The 19,090-nt window shown below is 43.2% G+C and overlaps 1 protein-coding gene across 5 annotated transcripts in view; it reads left to right on the top strand.

The window, feature by feature from the left end:
- Positions 1-19,090, top strand: part of COL11A1 (collagen type XI alpha 1 chain) — a 131,049-nt gene that overhangs the window by 96,769 nt on the left and 15,190 nt on the right. For all 5 annotated transcript variants that reach the window (XM_081121700.1, XM_081121701.1, XM_081121702.1 and 2 more), the window contains 11 exons: positions 2,761-2,814; positions 4,348-4,401; positions 5,622-5,675; positions 10,493-10,546; positions 11,567-11,674; positions 11,973-12,026; positions 12,795-12,848; positions 13,777-13,830; positions 16,382-16,435; positions 16,568-16,675; positions 17,115-17,168. In XM_081121700.1, the coding sequence (XP_080977826.1) occupies positions 2,761-2,814; positions 4,348-4,401; positions 5,622-5,675; positions 10,493-10,546; positions 11,567-11,674; positions 11,973-12,026; positions 12,795-12,848; positions 13,777-13,830; positions 16,382-16,435; positions 16,568-16,675; positions 17,115-17,168 (702 nt within the window). The remainder of the gene's footprint in view (positions 1-2,760; positions 2,815-4,347; positions 4,402-5,621; positions 5,676-10,492; positions 10,547-11,566; positions 11,675-11,972; positions 12,027-12,794; positions 12,849-13,776; positions 13,831-16,381; positions 16,436-16,567; positions 16,676-17,114; positions 17,169-19,090) is intronic.

Raw genomic sequence — 19,090 nt, 5'->3', positions numbered from 1 at the left:
AAACACGCACACTTGAAAACAACAACCAGGCATTAAACATAAGATTGCCAATGGGGATGTTACCATTCACTTTCCGCTTTTTCATTTAACAGATTGCTCTGAATTCTGTATGGGCTTAATTTCGGAATTTAGTTCTCATGGTTAAAGAAGATGCCTTATAGTTTATATTTATACAATATTCAATAAAAAATTATCTTCATTCCCACAACATAATAAATATGTTGTTTGATGAGGGTACTCAGGAAATCAATACACTAAGGAATTGATTATATTTCCCCATAGCTGCCTCTTTAAATCAGGAATCTGTAAAGATGCTAATGTAATTAACATGTTGATAACTGATCTACATTCTTTCATTGAGTCTTCACGGCAGCACAGATATTAGCAATTATAATAGACATAAATAATAACGATATAACGTACTGGTTAAATGACTTGGGTTTCCAGTTGGTTGTTTACTCTTTGCCTATGCAGAGGACACATATGGAATGAACATTCTTGGCCTAAAGTCATTTCTTTATTTCATCGCTTACGTGGCAGATGATTTTAAACTGACAGACCTTAGAACAGAATCTCTCCCTGTGTAACTTACTCTCTCGGAGAAACTTCGGACCCATGAAAACCGAGTCACACTGGGTGTCATTTAGGACGTTTGGCTCCCTGCGGCAAGAGAATCTGACTCATTACGTCTCTATTAATTTTAATAAGGAGAACATTCTGTCTCCATCAACTCAAACTTCATCAAAAAGAAATACGTGTTTCAAGTTTCTCCTATTAGGAGGTTCCTATGGAATTAATATCGGGAATGACCGTGTGCATAAAGAAAAGACTTAATGCAGAGCCGGGCTTGTTCCGGAATAAAAGGAAGCTCCGAGCTAACATTTACGCACCATTCGCCGCGGGGCCCCAACAGGCGCGCCCCAGGAAAGGGCGGCCGGAGCCGGGCAAATGCAGGGAACGCGCCTGTCCGTTTGCGTGGCGTTGAGAAGAACTGGGTTACGTCTAAGTTGCAACGCACACTACTGAGGAAAACTGACTTAAAAATGAAATACTTATTTCAGCTGTGTTCATTCCTACTCGCATGCTAAAGAACTTACGCTCCACCAAATGACCCCGAGTCTCCGGGGCGGTCTCTCGGAGTCTCACGTTAGCCACTCGCCCAGGGGCCTTCCAGGGGACTGGAACCTGAGACACGGCCTGGCTGCTTCCTCCCGGGAACTTCTCTTATTTCTAGAACCTGCCGGCAGACGATGGTAACTGTCTGGGAAGTACGTGTCATGGGCTGTTTTCCCAGACATCCATCTGACATTCAATAAAAAAGAAACGAAATCCTGGTTATGTTGTCCATTAGAAATCAGTACTTAAGATTCCCTCATAAAAATGAATCTATGCCCAATTTTTAAAAAGTTTATAAATATACTTGGTAAAGCGCCCTCTCTCCAAACGGAGAGTCAGGTGGGAGTAGAGGGTCATCAAAACAATTTAGTGGGTTGTGACCAGCATGGAAAATGAAATGCAACAGGATAAGTTAAATAAATAAAAATACCAAAGGTCCGCTATATATTAAGGGCAAGTATGACCTCTGAAGCTCGTGCTCCAGCTAGTCTGCCTCTGCATGTTTAGGGAGGAGGAAAATGTAGTTATTACTGTGGATCGTGGCCAAATAATTTGCAGCCACTGCAATGAAGTTCTCCCTAAATAATTTCCTAAAGTACCAGCAGGAGTATAGAGCTTTTGCATCGTGGTGTTTTTTTATTTCTTAAATAGATTACACCTGAGATACTATCACACACGCTTTAAAAATAAAATATTTATAGAGTGTATGAGATACATGCAAATAATAACAATGAAAACATTTAAAATTAAAACACTCCATAATTCTACTAGACTGAAAAATATGACCACTTTTACTATTTCTGTTCAATCATCATCCTCCCTATTATAGACACTTTACAGTTAAATTTATACTATGCACATTCATTTTTGTATTTTATTTCTTGTATACTACTCATATTTAAAGTATTAGTATCATATGAATAGTCTTATGATAGTCTGTTAGTTTATATAACCAAATTTATTTAGCTCTGTTTTCTGATTAAACACTTGAGGTAATTGAGAATTCTAACTATCATAGTGTTATGAGAAATACTTTATTCCATGTAGCTTTTTCTGTTGATTTATCTTCTCAGAATTCAATCATTCATTCATTAAGTCAACATTTTATTGAAATCCTAGATTTGGACTGGCCCTCTGCTCATTGCTAGAGATAAAAAACCATCAACACCTAAAAGCTCATGATTATAAGCACAAAACCGAGTGGCAAAATTGTGTTTTTAAGTGCTGCATACGATTCAAGTGTGCACAATGTGTTGTGATACGAAAGAGGAAAAACATAAACCATTCTGAGCGGGGGAACTAGTGAGAAAGGTCAAGGGAAAGGAGAATAATTTTCCCACAAAGACACAGCCAGGTGAAATGTGAGCACAGCCTGTTCTGTGAGCTCTTGCAACCAAACTCAAACACTATGATATTATAAAAAGCATACGTTTTACTTGTAAGTCTAGATATAAGATTTTATCCTAGGTAGTCAATACTTGCATTGTACGTATTTTGACATCTTAGTTTCTGAATCTTAATTTTCATGTTAATTTTAATTCCTTACTTAACTTTTTAAGTTTTGGTTTTATATTAGAAACTGGCCAAGCATTTCTTTTTAAATAAATGAGTGACTCTGACTGTTTTTCTGGTTTATTTTCTTAGGGTCTGCCTGGCCCCCCTGGCGAAAAAGGTGAAAACGGAGACGTTGGTCCCATGGTAAGATTTCAGGCCTAAGTACCGGCTGGAGGCCGCGGATGCGCGTGGTGCTGGTTGTCTTAGGGGCATCAGTGTGGACAGAGTAGTGCTAAAAGGCCGAGACCTCCACACGGACGCCCTCCCTTCCTCTGCGCAGTTGCACCTGCGGCCCGCGTCCCTCTCATCACGCGGGGCCTCTGGGCTCTCCTGCCGCCCCTGGAACAGCGCCGCGCGCGGCCTTCGTGGGTGGATGTGCTGTTAGACTGTGTCGTTTCTGTGTGTGCGTCCCGAGGGGTATGTGACCTGCCGAGCTTCAGTTACTGACGAGTGCTTGGCTCTGGACTTCCGTGAGGAGCGAGGACAGTAGTCACCCAGGATTTGAGTAATGAGCCAATGCTAGCACCGTATTCAAAATTAATTGTATTTTGAAAATCTTGATTTAATAAGGGATTCTATCTTAATTAGAATGCGATGGCATAATTTCCATTGATTGATTCTGGCTTTCTGCTCTAAGTCTTAATAGTTCAGCTGAAAATCTGAAGTACATAGGTTTGTTTATTAAGCACTCTATTGGGTAAGGAAACAATTAGGGAAGGTAATTGAAATTAATAATGAAATGTAATGAATGCACTTCCTAATTGTGCCTTGCTTCCAATAAACATCATCTCGGTTTTCACTTCCTCAAAAATACATGCTTGATAACTTTACACGTGAACGTTAGATTTTATTTTCTTTAAGTAAGAAATGATTTTCAGCATCACGATAAAAACGGGGGACGTAGTAAACACTGCTGATCCCGTAACTAAGACTCCAGGCAGTCAGACGATAGCAGGCCTCCCCCTGGATGCGCTGCTGTGGTTCCCTGAATATCAGTACACCCTCCCCCACCTCCGGTAACAGCCAGCAGGACACAAGCTTTTCAACCATGATGTTAACATAAGCGGTGACCTTTATGAAAACACTAATGGCCCGGTATTCTCTCCCCACTCATCACAAGCCTGAGGTCACGGGCTCTGGCCATCCGTGTTGTGTAAGAAGTGTCCAGGGGAGTTTTAATGCGCAAGGCGAGGGCCACTGTTTCAGAAAGACAGCCAGATAGCTCACCATATTCCAGTTCCAGCATATGGAACACGGGAGCGGACAAAAATATTTATACAAATTTTAAAGTACTCCACAGAATGAAGTGTTCTAGAGCTACCCAGGCTCCTTTCTTGGTCCAGCTTTATATTTCTTTTACACACCAGCATTCTAGAATATTCTGGCATAAAATATTTCCGGTTGTATTATGAAGTCATTATACCAGGTAGTAGCAAAAGACTTTTTAAAATTTTAATCCAAATGTTTCCCTGTAGTTTTAATTTTCCTGTTGCTATGTGTAAAAAAGCACTTGCTCACGGGGTGTTGTATCCATCAAGAACGTCTCATAACCCTGATACGCTCACCGACTGTGATTTCACAGGCTGAAACTTCATTCCGTCTCCTTAACTGGGAAATGAAAAATCAGAAATGCATTTGAGTTGGGTCCTCATAAACCCGAATGTTCTTCTCTTCCAGGGTCCACCTGGCCCTCCGGGCCCGAGAGGTCCTCAAGGTCCCAACGGAGCTGATGTAAGGACTGTGAACTCGGTGCTAACTGTTTTGAAGTGTGTGGGTGTCGGTACATTGACTGGCAGCTGAATCTGAAATACGGGGGGGTCATCATGCTGCTATTCAGGTTTAAGTGCTCAGAGCTTAGGGATCATCTACTTCACTTCATTTTACAAGAAAAGAAACAGGCTTTTTAGGGAACTGATCGCCACAAATATAAAATAGGTACAAAGTTCACATTCAATATCTATTGATTGGGGAGAAATAAATGAGCTTTATTATAGTAACCACATTTGTTCAGTTTGACACGCTAAGGCAACCTTGCATGTAACGACTATTTAATGTCACTGAATCGTCTCAGGTGTAACCTTTATCTCTGACAGCGGCTTCAGGAGATGGTTTGTGATCGGCTTTGTACTCCGAACATCTTCTATGTGCGCATCTATTGTCAGTGACTTTTATCTAAAAGCCTTGCGTTCTGGATTTTCACGCTACACAATATGTTAGGGTGATATGTGCGTGGCAATATATCGTGTCCCTTTCCCCAGGTAAAATGTCCCCTCTCAATTGTCCAAATGATCTCCCCGAGCTTAATGACTGACTCGCTGTTCCAACAGGATAGGATTTTGAAGTGTAACGCCTATTTATCTTTTACCGTTAACAAATGCGTAGGCTTTGAGGGACTGCTCCTTGCGTCTGCACCTTTTCACGAAGACCAGTCACTTATTCTTGTCTTCCCTGCTCTTGTGTCATGTCTGCTTTTAACGTGGCAGGCCGGCCAGCGCGTGCCTGGAGCAGATGCACTACACAGGCTTTCATTGCCCCGGATCAACAAGGTTGAGAGATGGTGTCTACTGTTTGGGGCGTGGATCACATCATTCCTAGTCATACTTTGATCCACCAAAAAAATTCACAAAATCATCCTCTAAATAGGACACGTTCAGCGGTAGAAAGATGGAATTTATGTCCCGTGAACCAACCGCCATGACTAGGGCTGGAAAGTCTCCAGCCTTAGCTTCAAAATTCTGGCGAACGTGAAAACCAGTCTAATATGATTAAATTACTGGTCGTCCAGGAAATTGGACGACACAGTAAAGGACATGATTTTTGTCCCATCCTTCCAGTGACTTGGGATATTCTCGCACAATGTTTATCTTTCTTTGAGAACAACTGGATTAATATTCATGAATTTATCATGTCATTATAATAAGGATAACTGTGCTCCTTTTCCTCTACTGCAGGGACCACAAGGGCCTCCAGGATCCATTGGCTCAGTTGGCGGCGTTGGGGAAAAGGTAGGGATTTAGTGACTGAGTGTGAAACAGCAAGAATAGAGGACTGACACTATTGCTAGTATTTTAAGGGCTTCTAATAGGACTGTCTTTCTAAGTGTTTCACACATAGTTATATAATCACAACTCATCCTCTCTAGTAGTTAAATAATTGAAGGCAAAATGATTTTTGCGATATCACGGTTTTGATTGCCAAGTCCTGCAGAGTGATGTGCAGGGAGTATTTCCTTTAATCAACACAGCCACCCTGTGATGCAGGTATTATTATTGTCCACACTTCTAAGCTAAGAAAGCTGAAACTTGGAGAATATCAGTATTTGCATCAAGGTTTTGTCATTAGAAAGTGATTAAGTCAAGATCTCCTCCAACCCCTGTCCGTCTGACTAGGGTAAGTGTCTCTAATCACACCCTTCACTGAAACCAGACGACATCAAGAGATCGGCTGATATAACTGACTTCAAAGGGAAGAAGGAAACCTTCCCAACTACAAAGGAATTCATCATTCATTTTAGTCATATGTGGACTGTGTTTTCCTTGCTAAGACTGTGACCTGTCGTTAGCCCTTTTCAGAATAGCTGGCATGTGCAGTAACATCTGGGCTCAGAATAGCTTCCTTTCCTCAGGAACGTGTTACACGTAAAATCGCTCTTCCTCCTGTGTGTGAAAATGTCAGAGTGAGTCTCTGATTTGTTACTGATGCATTCATGCTCGTTGCTTGATAGAATTTTCAAAAAATTGACATCAGTACTGCTTTATTTAAAAAATAAAATATTTACCAGTTTTGAACATCAAAGGTGAAATTTCACACCATAAAATATTATACAGTGGAAATAATAGAAATTTCTTGAATTTTCTAGTTATTGCTTAAATGATATCAGAAGTATAGACATCCTAATCGTAAAAATTCTGTTGTTTGGTCAAAATTTTTGACATATTATATCTTGTACTTAAATTCATTTATTTTAATTAAACAGTTAACCCTCAGGAAAGTGATGTAATAGGATTAGAATATAGTATTTAGGTGTTGATTTCTGGTCAACACCTGTATACTAGTATTTTCAATGTAATGCACACTATATGATTATTCTTTTTAAAAAATTTTTATCGATTCATTTTAGAGAGAGAGAGGAAAAGGGAGAGAAAGAGAGAGAGACACTGATTTGTTGTTCCGATTATTGATGTATCATTGGTTGAGTCTTGTATGTGCCGTGACCGGGGATCGAACCTGCAACCATAGCCTATTGGGACGACGCTCTAACCAACTGAGCTACCTGGCCAGGCCTGTATGATTATTCCCATAGTTTCTTAATTGCTACATATGAAACATTTTAAAGTTATTCTCTGACTGTTACTGTGTAAACAGTCTGGTTTTTTAGATTGACTACTCTTTGTTTATATTCTTAAACTGGAAGCTTAGTGTTGGGAAGGTGCAGGTGAGCTGCGGATGGAACTGAAAGATCCTTTTTTGCTGAGTTCAGCTGTCACAGGAACAGTGGTGGGAGAGAGTGCCACCCGAGGGTGTGGCTGTATTGACACAGCTGTCCTGTCCCCTGCGTCAGCCCCTTGGCTGTGATGCTGACGTGAGCTGTGAGATCCAGCCTCACTTTTAGTTTTGCCCACGCAGCACATTCTAAGCCATCTAATAGCCTTTTCAGCTCATCTCCCTGTTCCGTAAAGCTTTGGGGTGCTGTGGGAGCAGTTGTAAGTACTTCAGTCGCTTCTTTTATGGCTCTTCTTCTGCGTAATTCTTGGGTAAACATGGGTGCCAGATGCCTGGAGTTTCGCAAAGTCCCTTCCCATACCGTCTCCATTTGCTCAAAGCCCGTCTGGTAACCTAGCCAATTCCAGGTCTCCAGAGACAGACTCAGTCGGTCAGGATGGCGATTCCACTTCTTACAATTAAAACGTAGCTGACTCTACGTTCATCTCCAAGAAATAAAGTTTTCATCTTTCTCCCTGTCAGAAAGATTTTTTCCCGTGTGCCAGATAGCAAGATAGGAATGAAACTCTGATTTTAATTTTTCCTTCAGCATCTGGGGTATTGCAGTTTGCTGGAGATGGCAGGTGTCTGAGATCAGCCTTGACTCTGGCTGAATGCTCCCCCATTTCTATTCTGGAAAATTTATTTCCAGTCACTAATTCAATGGAAAAAAGGGGGAAGGAGAAAAGCGTATCCTTTTGCCACGCTGCACTTTGCTTAACTAGGTTTAACCTGCTTTCCATATAATGCACATTCGCTACAGCTGGGGTTTGCACTTGACCGGTTTCCTCGAGGCTGAGACCTCATGAGCACAGGGCCTTGCGATCCGATGCGTGTTATGACGTCAGGACGCAGGGTAACTGCTGCGCCTGCCGAAGGGAGCTCCGACCCAAGCAAGTGTGTTAGGGAATGGGGCAAACGGCTGCATAAGTAATTATATTGTTGCATATTAATTACTATTTTCTAGAATGACTAGAAATACAGATTTCACCCATCTAATATAGTCTTGTAACATTTTTTTTTTTTTACTTGTAATTTTGTCCCTTCCCGTTCGAAAGGTTTTAAATGGGATATCCTTTAACATTTATATAATATTAATTTCTTCTTAAATAACTGTTCATTTATATTGTGCATACTTGGCTCTAATATACGAAAGGAGATTTTCAAATGTATTCTGGACAAACAAACGCTGATGTGTTGCTTCTCAAGATGACGAGGTTTTGTAGTAAAAACGTATCTTTAAATTTTGACACTTAAGCCCATGTCTTTATGACCCACTGTGTCCCTCATTTGAAAAAATGGAAATAATTCTTAAGAATCTAGTTTAACTTTATAGTGGCCAACAATTAAGACAAAATGTACACAGTGACTAAAATAGGAGTTATCCCCCCAGTTCCAGCTGCTGTGATCTCACCGTGGGTTAATGTGGTGCCCAGGAAAACATTCTGTGCGTGGGCATAGAGTCCCTGTATTTTTTTCTTTGTATACTTTAAAAAAAAATTATTTTAGGGAGAGAGAGGAAGGGAGAAAAAGAGAGAGATCCATTTGTCGTTCCACTTATTTAGGGCTTCACTGGTTGATTCCCCGACCAGGGATGGAGCCCCAAGCCTTGGTGTGTCGGGGCAACGCTCTAACCAACCGAGCTGCCCGCCAGGGCCTGACTTCCTGTCCTCCCCCGGCTTTATGGGGCTGTAACCGACCAGTAAAACGGCACCTATTTCGGGCGTACAGCTTGACGCTCCGATGCATGCGTGCTTCCTGAAACAAGCTAACTAGCACAGTCATCGCCTCACCCGGTCATCTCTGCGTGTGTGGGGCGAATACTTAGGATCCACCCGCTTAGCAAACCTCCAGCTACAGGACGCCACTGTTAACGGGTCGCGCTGCTGCGTATTAGATCTTAGGAACTCGCTCATCTCGCGCGTCCGAAATCCTGCACCCTTTAACCAACACCTCCCCGCGCCCCCTCTCCCCAGCCCGGTGACCACCATCCCACCCTTTGCTTGTATGAGTTCGACTATTTTAAATGCCACGTCTACGTGTAGTAATGTTCCAGACAGAAAGCATTGGACACGCACATTTTACAGTTGATGTGAATGGCAGACTACTGAAGACTTGTTTTAAAGATGTGGATAATGACAGAAAAGTATCACTGATATATCGACCCATCATACTCACATAGCCAAGTGATTCACAGCTCCGTAAATAATATAAATGCAGTATTACTAAAATAAGTATTACTTGTAAGATTTATTTAAAAAAAAAAACAAAAACGTGGAAATATTTGTTACTTGTCTTGAGAAGAAAATAATTTATACGCAATAACAGTACTGATAAATTCCTGGAAAGTACTCGGTATTTTCCACCCTCATGCTGATGATTCATGAAGTTAAAATATGTGCATATTTTCATCAAGTTAAGGAATTGTGTATACAAAACAGCTTCTCCCCTCAAATTATGTTTCTGTTTAATATAATACATTTCAGACCAATTTGTGAACAATGGGAATATCTGAAAGAGTAGAATTAAAAGTTAAAGAACATTCAGGTCTCACATTTTTTAAACATTTAGAAACATTTCCACCTTAGAATTTCTGGTAGCACCAATCTAGTGGATAAACATGGTCTCTGAATGTACTAACTTGTCACTTCACCTGGATGGTTAATTGAAAAGGACATTATTTACCTGCATTTCTAAGTCCAAAGAGTTAGTAACAGACTTTCATAACTAAAACCTACCAGTCCACGAGGTTTATTAGAAGTCTGCTAAGGTAGGAAATAACCATCCAGATTTATGACAGGTACACTCTCAAAAGGAGCGGTTTTAATTAGTATCTATGCACCTTTATGTGTCTTGTAAATATATTCTGTTTCTATGTTCTTTAGGCCTCTATTAAATATATTTTACAAGAGTATAAAAATACTACCAAATGATTTGCTTCTTTGTTAGAGTAAAGATAAACTGAATTCACATTTTGGTACAAAAACACCTGAACTTGCTGAACCCATAAACTTAATTGTGTGAATATTGATGTAGCACAAACACACACGGGGTTAGGAGACCGGCAGCTGTCTGCTCAGCGTGGCTGGTGGTAACCGGGTGGATGCTCTGGCTGGTGCCTGACGGATGAGAGTGTAGCATCGGCCTCTCCTGTTCTGTCTCCTCCCCTGAGAAAGGAAAGTCAGTGGTAGGAGAAGTTCCTTTGCCTTATTAAAGTTTTTCAGTAGAACATAATGATTTCGGGGCTAGTCTAAAAGGTCATGGTCAGCATTGAAGGCAGCATTACAAGGGTAAAACATCATTTCTGTGTCCTGATGCTCATTCGATTTCTTCTTTACAGGGCGAGCCTGGGGAAGCAGGAAACCCGGGGCCCCCTGGGGAAGCCGGCACAGGGGTAAGCTCTGGCTTTTCATGCACGTGGGTGTCAGGAATGCCCCTTGGGGCATCTGTACCATGCACTCACTTCCTGGCTGTAATTCAGTCAGTTGCCTGTCCTTTCCATTAAGAACAATCACCAGTGCAGGGCGTTTTCATTAAATAATTTTTCATATTTTGATTAACGTAGAAATTGCAAAAATCACATTTGCGTGAGTTAGAGCAGTCAAACTCGAGCTGTTTGTATACATTTTTGGGTGAGTAGTCCACAAAAGAAACAAACCAACATTGCTATATCAGAAGAGATATTTGTGTTAGGACTGTATTGTTCTAATTTAGGTTAGTTTAAATGGGAGTGAATTTGAGCCTGGGGGAAACATTTGAAAATGCCTGGATACAGTTTTGGTTGCCGCAGTTGAAGGCCTGGTAGCTGCTGGCACCTAGTTAAATTAGTAGAGACCGGGGGTGCTGTTATATCCCTTGCAATTCATAGGACAGCCCCTGCAGGAAAGAGTCATCTAGAGCAATATGCCCAGGTGAAGAAACTGATTTGCACGGATATACAAAGGCTGCATCGGCTGCTCAGGCAAGAAGAGCCAGAACCTTGGAGACAGCACCCCGGTCCGAAGGGCTGCAGCTCCTTGAGAGACTGGCCTAGATCGTCTTCTTCAGCTCCTTCTACAAAAGCTAAAAACTGGCTACTGCCACTTGGGTGGTCACTAGTACATGCCCCTTTGGGATTCCTTCTCATGTGGTAATAAAAGGTGGTCCAGTTTCCTGCAGGAACCATAGGAAACGGAACACCCAGGAACCCAGCCGGAGCAGGAAAGGAAGGATTTACATGCCGAGCCGTGCGGCCCACAGTCCATGTTCTTTCCGTGCATAAGGGGCGAGGCTAGAAGAGCTCCAGCCTCCTCGAGTAACTAAAATTCGAGCAACGTGTGGCCTACAAATGCAAACCGCTGGAAACTGGGCAAAAAGGAAAAAGAAACTGACTTGCAGCTGGCAACATAACCATGCTCTCTCTCCTGTTGCGCAGGGACCCAAAGGGGAAAGAGGGGAGAAGGGAGAAGCGGGTCCCCCCGGCGCCGCCGGGCCTCCCGGCGCCAAGGGACCGCCCGGCGACGATGGCCCCAAGGGCAACCCGGTGAGTGGGCTCGGTCCTCTTTAAAGTGGCATCAAAGTCACTGCCACTTTGGAGCTTTCTGTAGACAGATGAGAAGTCATGAGGCTCTGACCCAAGGCTGGGGAAACTGGGTTCTTGTCATTCCATAGAGTCATAAGCAGCCTCAGGTGACTTCCTCTGTAAACTTTCTAACAGAGGAAGGGGCGTGTTCTCGCTCATGTGGTTACACCATGATTCTTGCCTCTTAAACGCCGGGCTGTCATGACTTTCTAAACAATACTTTTCATTTATTTCCTTTCCTTTCCAAACATCATTCTAGGGTCCCGTTGGTTTTCCTGGAGACCCCGGTCCTCCCGGGGAACCTGGCCCTGCGGTGAGTACCATGGAAAAATACAGGGATTATTGGGGTGGGGATGTTCCCAGTGTCTCTATCGCTGATAATGAAGTAAAAATTTTATTCCCTTAAGCGGAGCCCCACAAATAGGGAGATAAGTAGAATGTGAACGCAGTCACGGCAGCCATGGTGCACGCAGCTGGAGGCTATAGACCTGCTCCTCCGGGGTCCTTTTCCAGACTGTTGTGTTGTATAAACTACCTCAGTAGCGGCAAAAGTATAGGGCCTTTGCTTTTCTAAAAAATATTTTTTAATTGATTTTAGAGAGGGAGAGAGAGAGAACCATCGATGAGAAAGAAACGTCAACATGGCTGGGCTGCCCCCGCACGGCCCCGGTGGGCGTGGAGTCACCGCCCGGGCCTGCGCCCCGACTGGCGGCCGGACCTTCGGCTCTTGGTGCCGGGAAGACCCCGGCCGCCGAGCCAGGGCGGCGGGCAGCCCGTCTGTCACCTAAGCCTCCGCCACAGCGCGGATCCCATCGCGGCCGCACCGCGCCCGCTCCCGTCTGACATCCCCTGCTCCGTGTGTTAAGAGGCCCGTTTAAATGTGACGCGGTGGCGACTTCACAGGTCTGTGTGGGAAGAGAGAGATGCCACAGCCCTTAAAGAATGACAGAGAATCTAATACTTTCACTGTCCCCCGGGTAGTGGTTGATCTCAAGGACTAAGACAGTGCATTGTATCCTTTTCTCTGATGCAAGTGAATCAGTCGCGAGAAATACCGGGTTCATCTTCTGTCCCGTTACAGGGTCAAGATGGCGTTGGCGGCGACAAGGGTGAAGACGGAGACCCCGGTCAGCCGGTACGGAGCACGCACTCTTTCATTCTATCTTTACCTAGTCTCCAGGCATTTAAGAGAATCAGAAAGAATCACTTTCCTGAAAGAATTAGCTGTGAGATTTGAATTCCAGTTAAAGGTCAGACTTACACGGCGTGTTTCTAACTCAATGCGATTTAAGAACTGTAAGCAAAGCCTTCATAATAAAAAAAAAAATGTAGTCACATGATACTAATGCTTTTGTCTGATTGTATCAAATTCAGCTGTCTGTCCATTTGTGTTAATAAGAAATTATTTTAAAATCACAAATAAGAGTAGAATGAAGAAAGCCAGATCCTCAGCCTGCCGCGAGCGCGGACGGCTCCAGCTGCCAGCCTAAATGACGCACATATATATACATACTGTTCAGTTTGGCGATGACACAGTAGTGGGCTCTGGCCACTGTGGTTGTTTGGGGGGGCCCTAACTTGAGTAGGAGCCAAAGCCAAACTGCTCCCTAACTTAGCTGTGTGTCTAGAGCCATCCCCACTGGACATTTGCCGTCAGAGATACAGGCTCATTCGGTGCAGATAGGACTGTGGGTCATAGCCCAGCATGTGCCTGCTCCTCGACGTGAACGTGCTAGTGTAGCACAGGAAGGTTATTAACCGAATGATTCTATAGTTAGTATGTCTGCCGGGTTCCAGTCAGATAAAAATCAGTGCTTTTTAACAGAACACAGATTTTTTTATGACTTTCTCCCAGTGATGAGGAAGTTTGCAGTATGAATTTGCCAGCTCTAACCACAGATATGTAAAGGAAGGTTAGGTGTCTGAAATAGGGCTGAGCTTTTCCAGGAGAGAGAGATGTGGGGAAATGAAGAAAGACGGGTGGTTTCAGTCTTGATTTTGAAAACTGCTGTGGCCTGAAAAACAATCCCCAATGGCTTAAATGTATTTTTCCCATTTTACAGGGTCCTCCCGGCCCCTCTGGCGAGGCGGGCCCACCAGGTCCTCCTGGGAAAAGAGTAAGTTTTTAAAATTCTTCATTTGAAATACCCACACATTACCCAACTATGTGTATCAATCCATATACTATATGTAAGCGGTAGGTGGCGCATTAGATTGATGCTGAAAAATCTAAGTCCTAGAGAATGGGGTGATGTCTTAAATTTGTCAGAATACTTATTAGAATGGATCACACTTGAGCCGACAGGTTGAATCGGTCACAGTGAGAAGCAGCTCCCCCGTCTCTGTGCCCGGGCCTGCCTGGTGCAGATGCTGTAGGCCGCTGTAAGAGACCCCGATGGGACCCTGAGCTTCAGCTCCTGGTGCATCCCAGCGACATGAAATGTCTCAGTTCAGGCTACTTACAAACACTGTGAAACCTGGATGCAGGATGGATGGAATGCGCCCAGGAGCCATCAGCATAAAATGTTAGATTGCTTGACACGGGCCAACTTCTCTGATTTGGAAGCAATGGCAGGATCTTAACAAAAGACTATATAGCAAAATATGAATACACAGAACGTGTTCAAAATACTGGCTCCCGCAGACACTGGGAGATGGGCCTCACGGTCTTTATCTTCCCATTGTACTGTTCTCATAACCTGTCCATACGCAGTGTCCCCCAGGACCTCCTCTCGTCTGCTTCCCCCCGTCCATGCCCAACGTACCTGTATCTACACACGGGATTTGAATAGAAAGGCCGTTTTCCTTCAGCCCACTAGAACACGAAATCATAAATAAGCTTCGTTCCTATTTTGTGGAAATCAACATTTCTCCTTCCCTTAGTCTCTTCACACTGCGGACCCCGAAAGGTAGACCAAGAACGATTTTGCTGTAACACCTCAGTGTCGAGGTAGCAAGGACAAGAAATGTGTTCACAAGCATTCTCACTTTTGTCCACGAGTGAATCTTACAAACAAGCCTTCCTAATAGAATATTGATCGGAATGTGGGGAGAGGCGGGGATACGGAGACTCAGCATCGTAGCAGTGATTGAACAAGTAGGGGAATCCCGTGGTCATCTGTAGCACATGGACACCCGTCAAGCACCGGTCACACTCGAGGAGAAAGGTGTGCTTCCTGCAGGCACTAGCAGATTCTGCAGACGCCGTCAATCAGCCGTGGAATGCTAATACTCAGGTCATTGCGGCTGTCTGAAAACCAAGTTAATGCATTTTATTGGGGGGGGGGAATTCTAGAGCTGACTAAAATAATTTAAACATGATTACCTGAAAAAGCACATATTAAATGAAATTTTAAAGAGTCCAGCTTATATTGCCAAAGGGAAGTTCACAATAAAAAATTAAAACAGTAACTGACACTATTAATGAACAGAAGTAGAGGAAGCTTTATTCCCCTTTACATACCCATGTATACCATGTAGCGTGTGCATGTGTACACATATATTTCTGCATGGATGGGAATAGTTAGAGGTAAGGCATGAGTGAGGGCAAATCTGACCCAGGCCAAGATTCAGATCAGAGAGTAGGGTCCTGGGAAAACTTTCCTGCTACCAAACTAGATCTATGTACCTATTTTGTACAACTTACTGCACCTCTGTATATTTTCACGATGCATTGGATTTGTTAATTTTGAGGTCTGTCCTCATAACTAAATTTACCAAACTCCTTAGGGTTTCATTTTATTATTTTATTTTTTGTACTCCCCACGACAGCACATTTCTAGCACATGAGGAAGCTGCGTTTCGCGTACTCACAGCTGTGTAACTAAGGACATACCCAACCCTGCATATTCATTGAACCTCAGAGATAAACGAGTTCATGGGTCTCTGAATTTGATGACGTTTCATTTTATACGTCGATTTAAAAGCCCAGATGAAAGAGCAGCCTGTGCTCGCGGCTGGAACGTTACTATCGCATGAGAGAGAGAGAGAGAGAGAGCCATCCCCGGCCTCCCCTCACCCTCACCCATCAGCACCATCCCCGCCGCTCTCCCAGCCCCCCACCTCCACCTCAGTCTGTGATCCTGAGCACAATTCATTGCCAACATTGAAGTAAACAAATGGAAACGAGCATCTGGGGGAAGATGAATGCCGTTTTCTTGAGACCATTAAATTTCTCTTTTAAACTTTCCCGACTTGTCTCTGAACCGGTGCAGAAAATTCCAGCATCGCATTGAATTTAATGCCTGTTAAGTGATAAAAAAAATTCAATTAACTAGTGGAAATGCAGTAACTATTTTATAATAAAATTGCCAATTTTACAGGTCTTAGAATAGGTGTATTATGGATCCTGATGCGTAGCTCTTACTGTGGTGGATTGTCAAAGCCAGAGCCCTGTTGTGTTGAGTTGAAAGGTTTCTAGGAAATATCCTAAGTGAAGACATCAAGGATGTGGTGTAATTATTAGGAACAAAATTTAAATATCGTGGGGATGATACTATCTTATTTCTAGCTCAAAGCTTTCTCTTTGATACTTTAAATATTATGTTATGCAATATCAATGATTCTTTCCTACATCAGTTGGCGACAAGATTTAGAAATGTCAAGTTTTGTATGTCACAGGTGACTATGTAAATGCGGGAAGGAAACCTGAGTATTTTATGTTTCCAGGGACCCCCGGGAGCTGCAGGCGCGGAGGGACGGCAGGGTGAAAAAGGTGCCAAGGTGAGGCGGTTTGACAGGTATTGTACACGCAGCGCGTGCATACGCGGCGCAGCGTCCAGATGAGCACTGCCAACGAAGCGACAGGTGCCTTTCCGCGTTAGTCACGTGCGCGCCTATTGTGTTTTCTTACAGGGAGAAGCAGGTGCTGAAGGGCCTGCTGGGAAAACTGGCCCAGTTGGTCCTCAGGGACCTGCTGGGAAGCCGGGTCCAGAGGGTCTTCGGGGCATCCCCGGCCCTGTGGTGAGCATCTATGATGTTTTAGTTCTTTCTAAATGAAAATGTTCATGTCAGCACTATTTCATAAATTAGTGTGTGATGTTTAATGGGAATTCAGGAAATATTATGTAATAATGAAAATCTGAAATGTTTCAGTGTGTCATTTATTTAATCAGTTCATGGTGAAAGTCTAATTCACAAGGCAGAGTAGAAGAATAAGCCCTAAGATCTCGAAGATGTAGTATTTTTATACCTAGTCCATGCAGCTGTGTGCATGTGTGCCTAGGATAGACAAATGCACACAAAGGGAGGAGACTCGAGATTGCTTACGATATTTGCAGGAGTGCTCCATCTGAGGAACTCCACAGGCGATGGTTGCTTTCTTTTTTTGTGTATTTCCAAAATGAAAATAAAATAAATGTCTGTTTTGTTGATTAAAAAATTGAATCAATTATTTTTATAGGGAGAACAAGGTCTCCCCGGAGCTGCAGGCCAAGACGGGCCACCTGGTCCTCTGGTGAGTAGCGTCCTTCCTGCTTAGAAAGGGAAACTTCCAGAAACAAAGTTGTTTATAAGCCAGAATAACTGCAATTGCAGCTCGTAAACTGGTCTGTATTTTGTACAATACTCAAGGAAGTATATTAGACCAAAAAAGAGGAAAATCACTTTAACGGATAGGTTATTTGGAAAATATGCCCCTTGATCAGCAGATCTTTCCTTTGTTCTGTTCCTTGGATGAAAAAAAAAAAAAAATTTCCACTCTGAATAAAATGCCATTAATGGCCCGGCCAGTTCTTTTCCAAATACAGACAGTTCCCCCAAATGCGTGCGATTGCCCTGACTTTCCTGGCACTTCATTTAAAAGACTAGCGTTGGCCCGGTCCAACAGGGATTCCTCCACCAGATAAACTGTTCTCTTGGTGACTCAGGCAGGCTGAGAGATAAAACAGTCACCCGCACTGGAGAAGAAAGGTAAGATTGTCACAGCTCTGAGGCTCGGTTACTACCGCAGGCTCTGTATGCAAACGACAGGCTTGGCAAATGCAATAAAGCGCTTGGTGGGCCGCTCAGCGTCCATAGGTGGCGTTAATTCCAGGAGCACAGTGTGGCTGGATGGAGCGCATTCCAGGCGCCAAGCTATCCTCACTACAAATCTGGGCAGAAAGCAGGAATGCAGGTCTCGCCTTGAAAATCACTGCTCGCTACAGGACAGGTTCTATTATGGTGGAGACATTTAAACTTCATTTTCCAGAGAGAGTTATGTGTAAAGGGATCGAATGATGCTAATTGGTTTAAATGGCCAAGTTCTTCCATAGAGTAACTTAAATTTTACAAACATGCTGCTGATCATGAACATGTTAATAATCTCAGAGACATACATACTCAGAAGCCATCAAAACTGGGTCTCACAGTCTTAATTATTCGGGAGGAATTCAGGTCATTCCTTTTAGTAAAAATGTCACAAAACTTTCCTCTAACATACCAGATATTTCATAAGTGTTGCAGTTGATTTTGTAACTTTCTCTGAAAAGTTAAAGATCAGTTATTTTAGTAACTGAGTAAAAGTTATCAAGTTTTGAGTGGCTTCCAGCAGGAGATTATCAAATCTGCACATGACCCCACTGGTCCAGCAAAAACTCCAGGTCTGCACTATGCAGGGAATATTCTACCTAAATACAGTGAGCTCCTGACTGCAGAGTCTGCGCCTGGAAAAGAAAGCGTTCCACCTTAATGTCACCCTAAAATTTGCCAGAGATTTGTTTCTTGTTATTTCAGATTTTCCAATAAGTATTCTGACCTTTTTCCAGATGAAATAAAAAACATCATGCTGGAGATTTCCTCCGGCTCGTATTAAAAACAAAACCATCAGACACACCACCTGCATCCGACTCACATTAGTTTATATTTCTGACTCTTAAGTAAATGTGAGTTTAGGGGGCAAGGCCAGGGCCTAACAGCTCAGACCCTTTCAGGCAGAGAGTGATGTGAAAAGAATCAGAATTGAGAGCGTGGTGCCAGTCCTTCCGCAGCTGCTTGTTTTAAGGACATATTGTAGCTTTTCATAGCGCTTGACTGTGATAGGTAACTTTTTAAAAAATATGTTTTTATTGATTTCAGAGAGGAAGGGAGAAGGAGACAGAGATATAAACATCCATGATAAGAGAGTCATTGATCGGCTGCCTCCTGCACGCCCCCTACTGGGGATCGAGCGGGCATGTGCCCTGACCAGGAATCAAACCTCGATCTCCTGGATCCTAGGCCGATGCTCAACCGCTGAGCCACACCAGCTGGGTTGGAGGCAGTTTTTGATCGGAGCAAAAAGGAGTGTATTGTGGTCACTGGTGAAGGTCACTGACTCTAGAGCCAAGCTCCCTGGTTTCACAAACCAGCACTACCACTGACTTGCTGGGTGACTTTAGGAAAGTTATTGTCTTTTAA

Source organism: Miniopterus schreibersii, assembly GCF_964146895.1.
Source record: "Miniopterus schreibersii genome assembly, chromosome: 19".
Lineage (NCBI taxonomy): Eukaryota > Metazoa > Chordata > Mammalia > Chiroptera > Miniopteridae > Miniopterus > Miniopterus schreibersii.
This window is presented reverse-complemented; position numbering and strand designations above follow the sequence as displayed.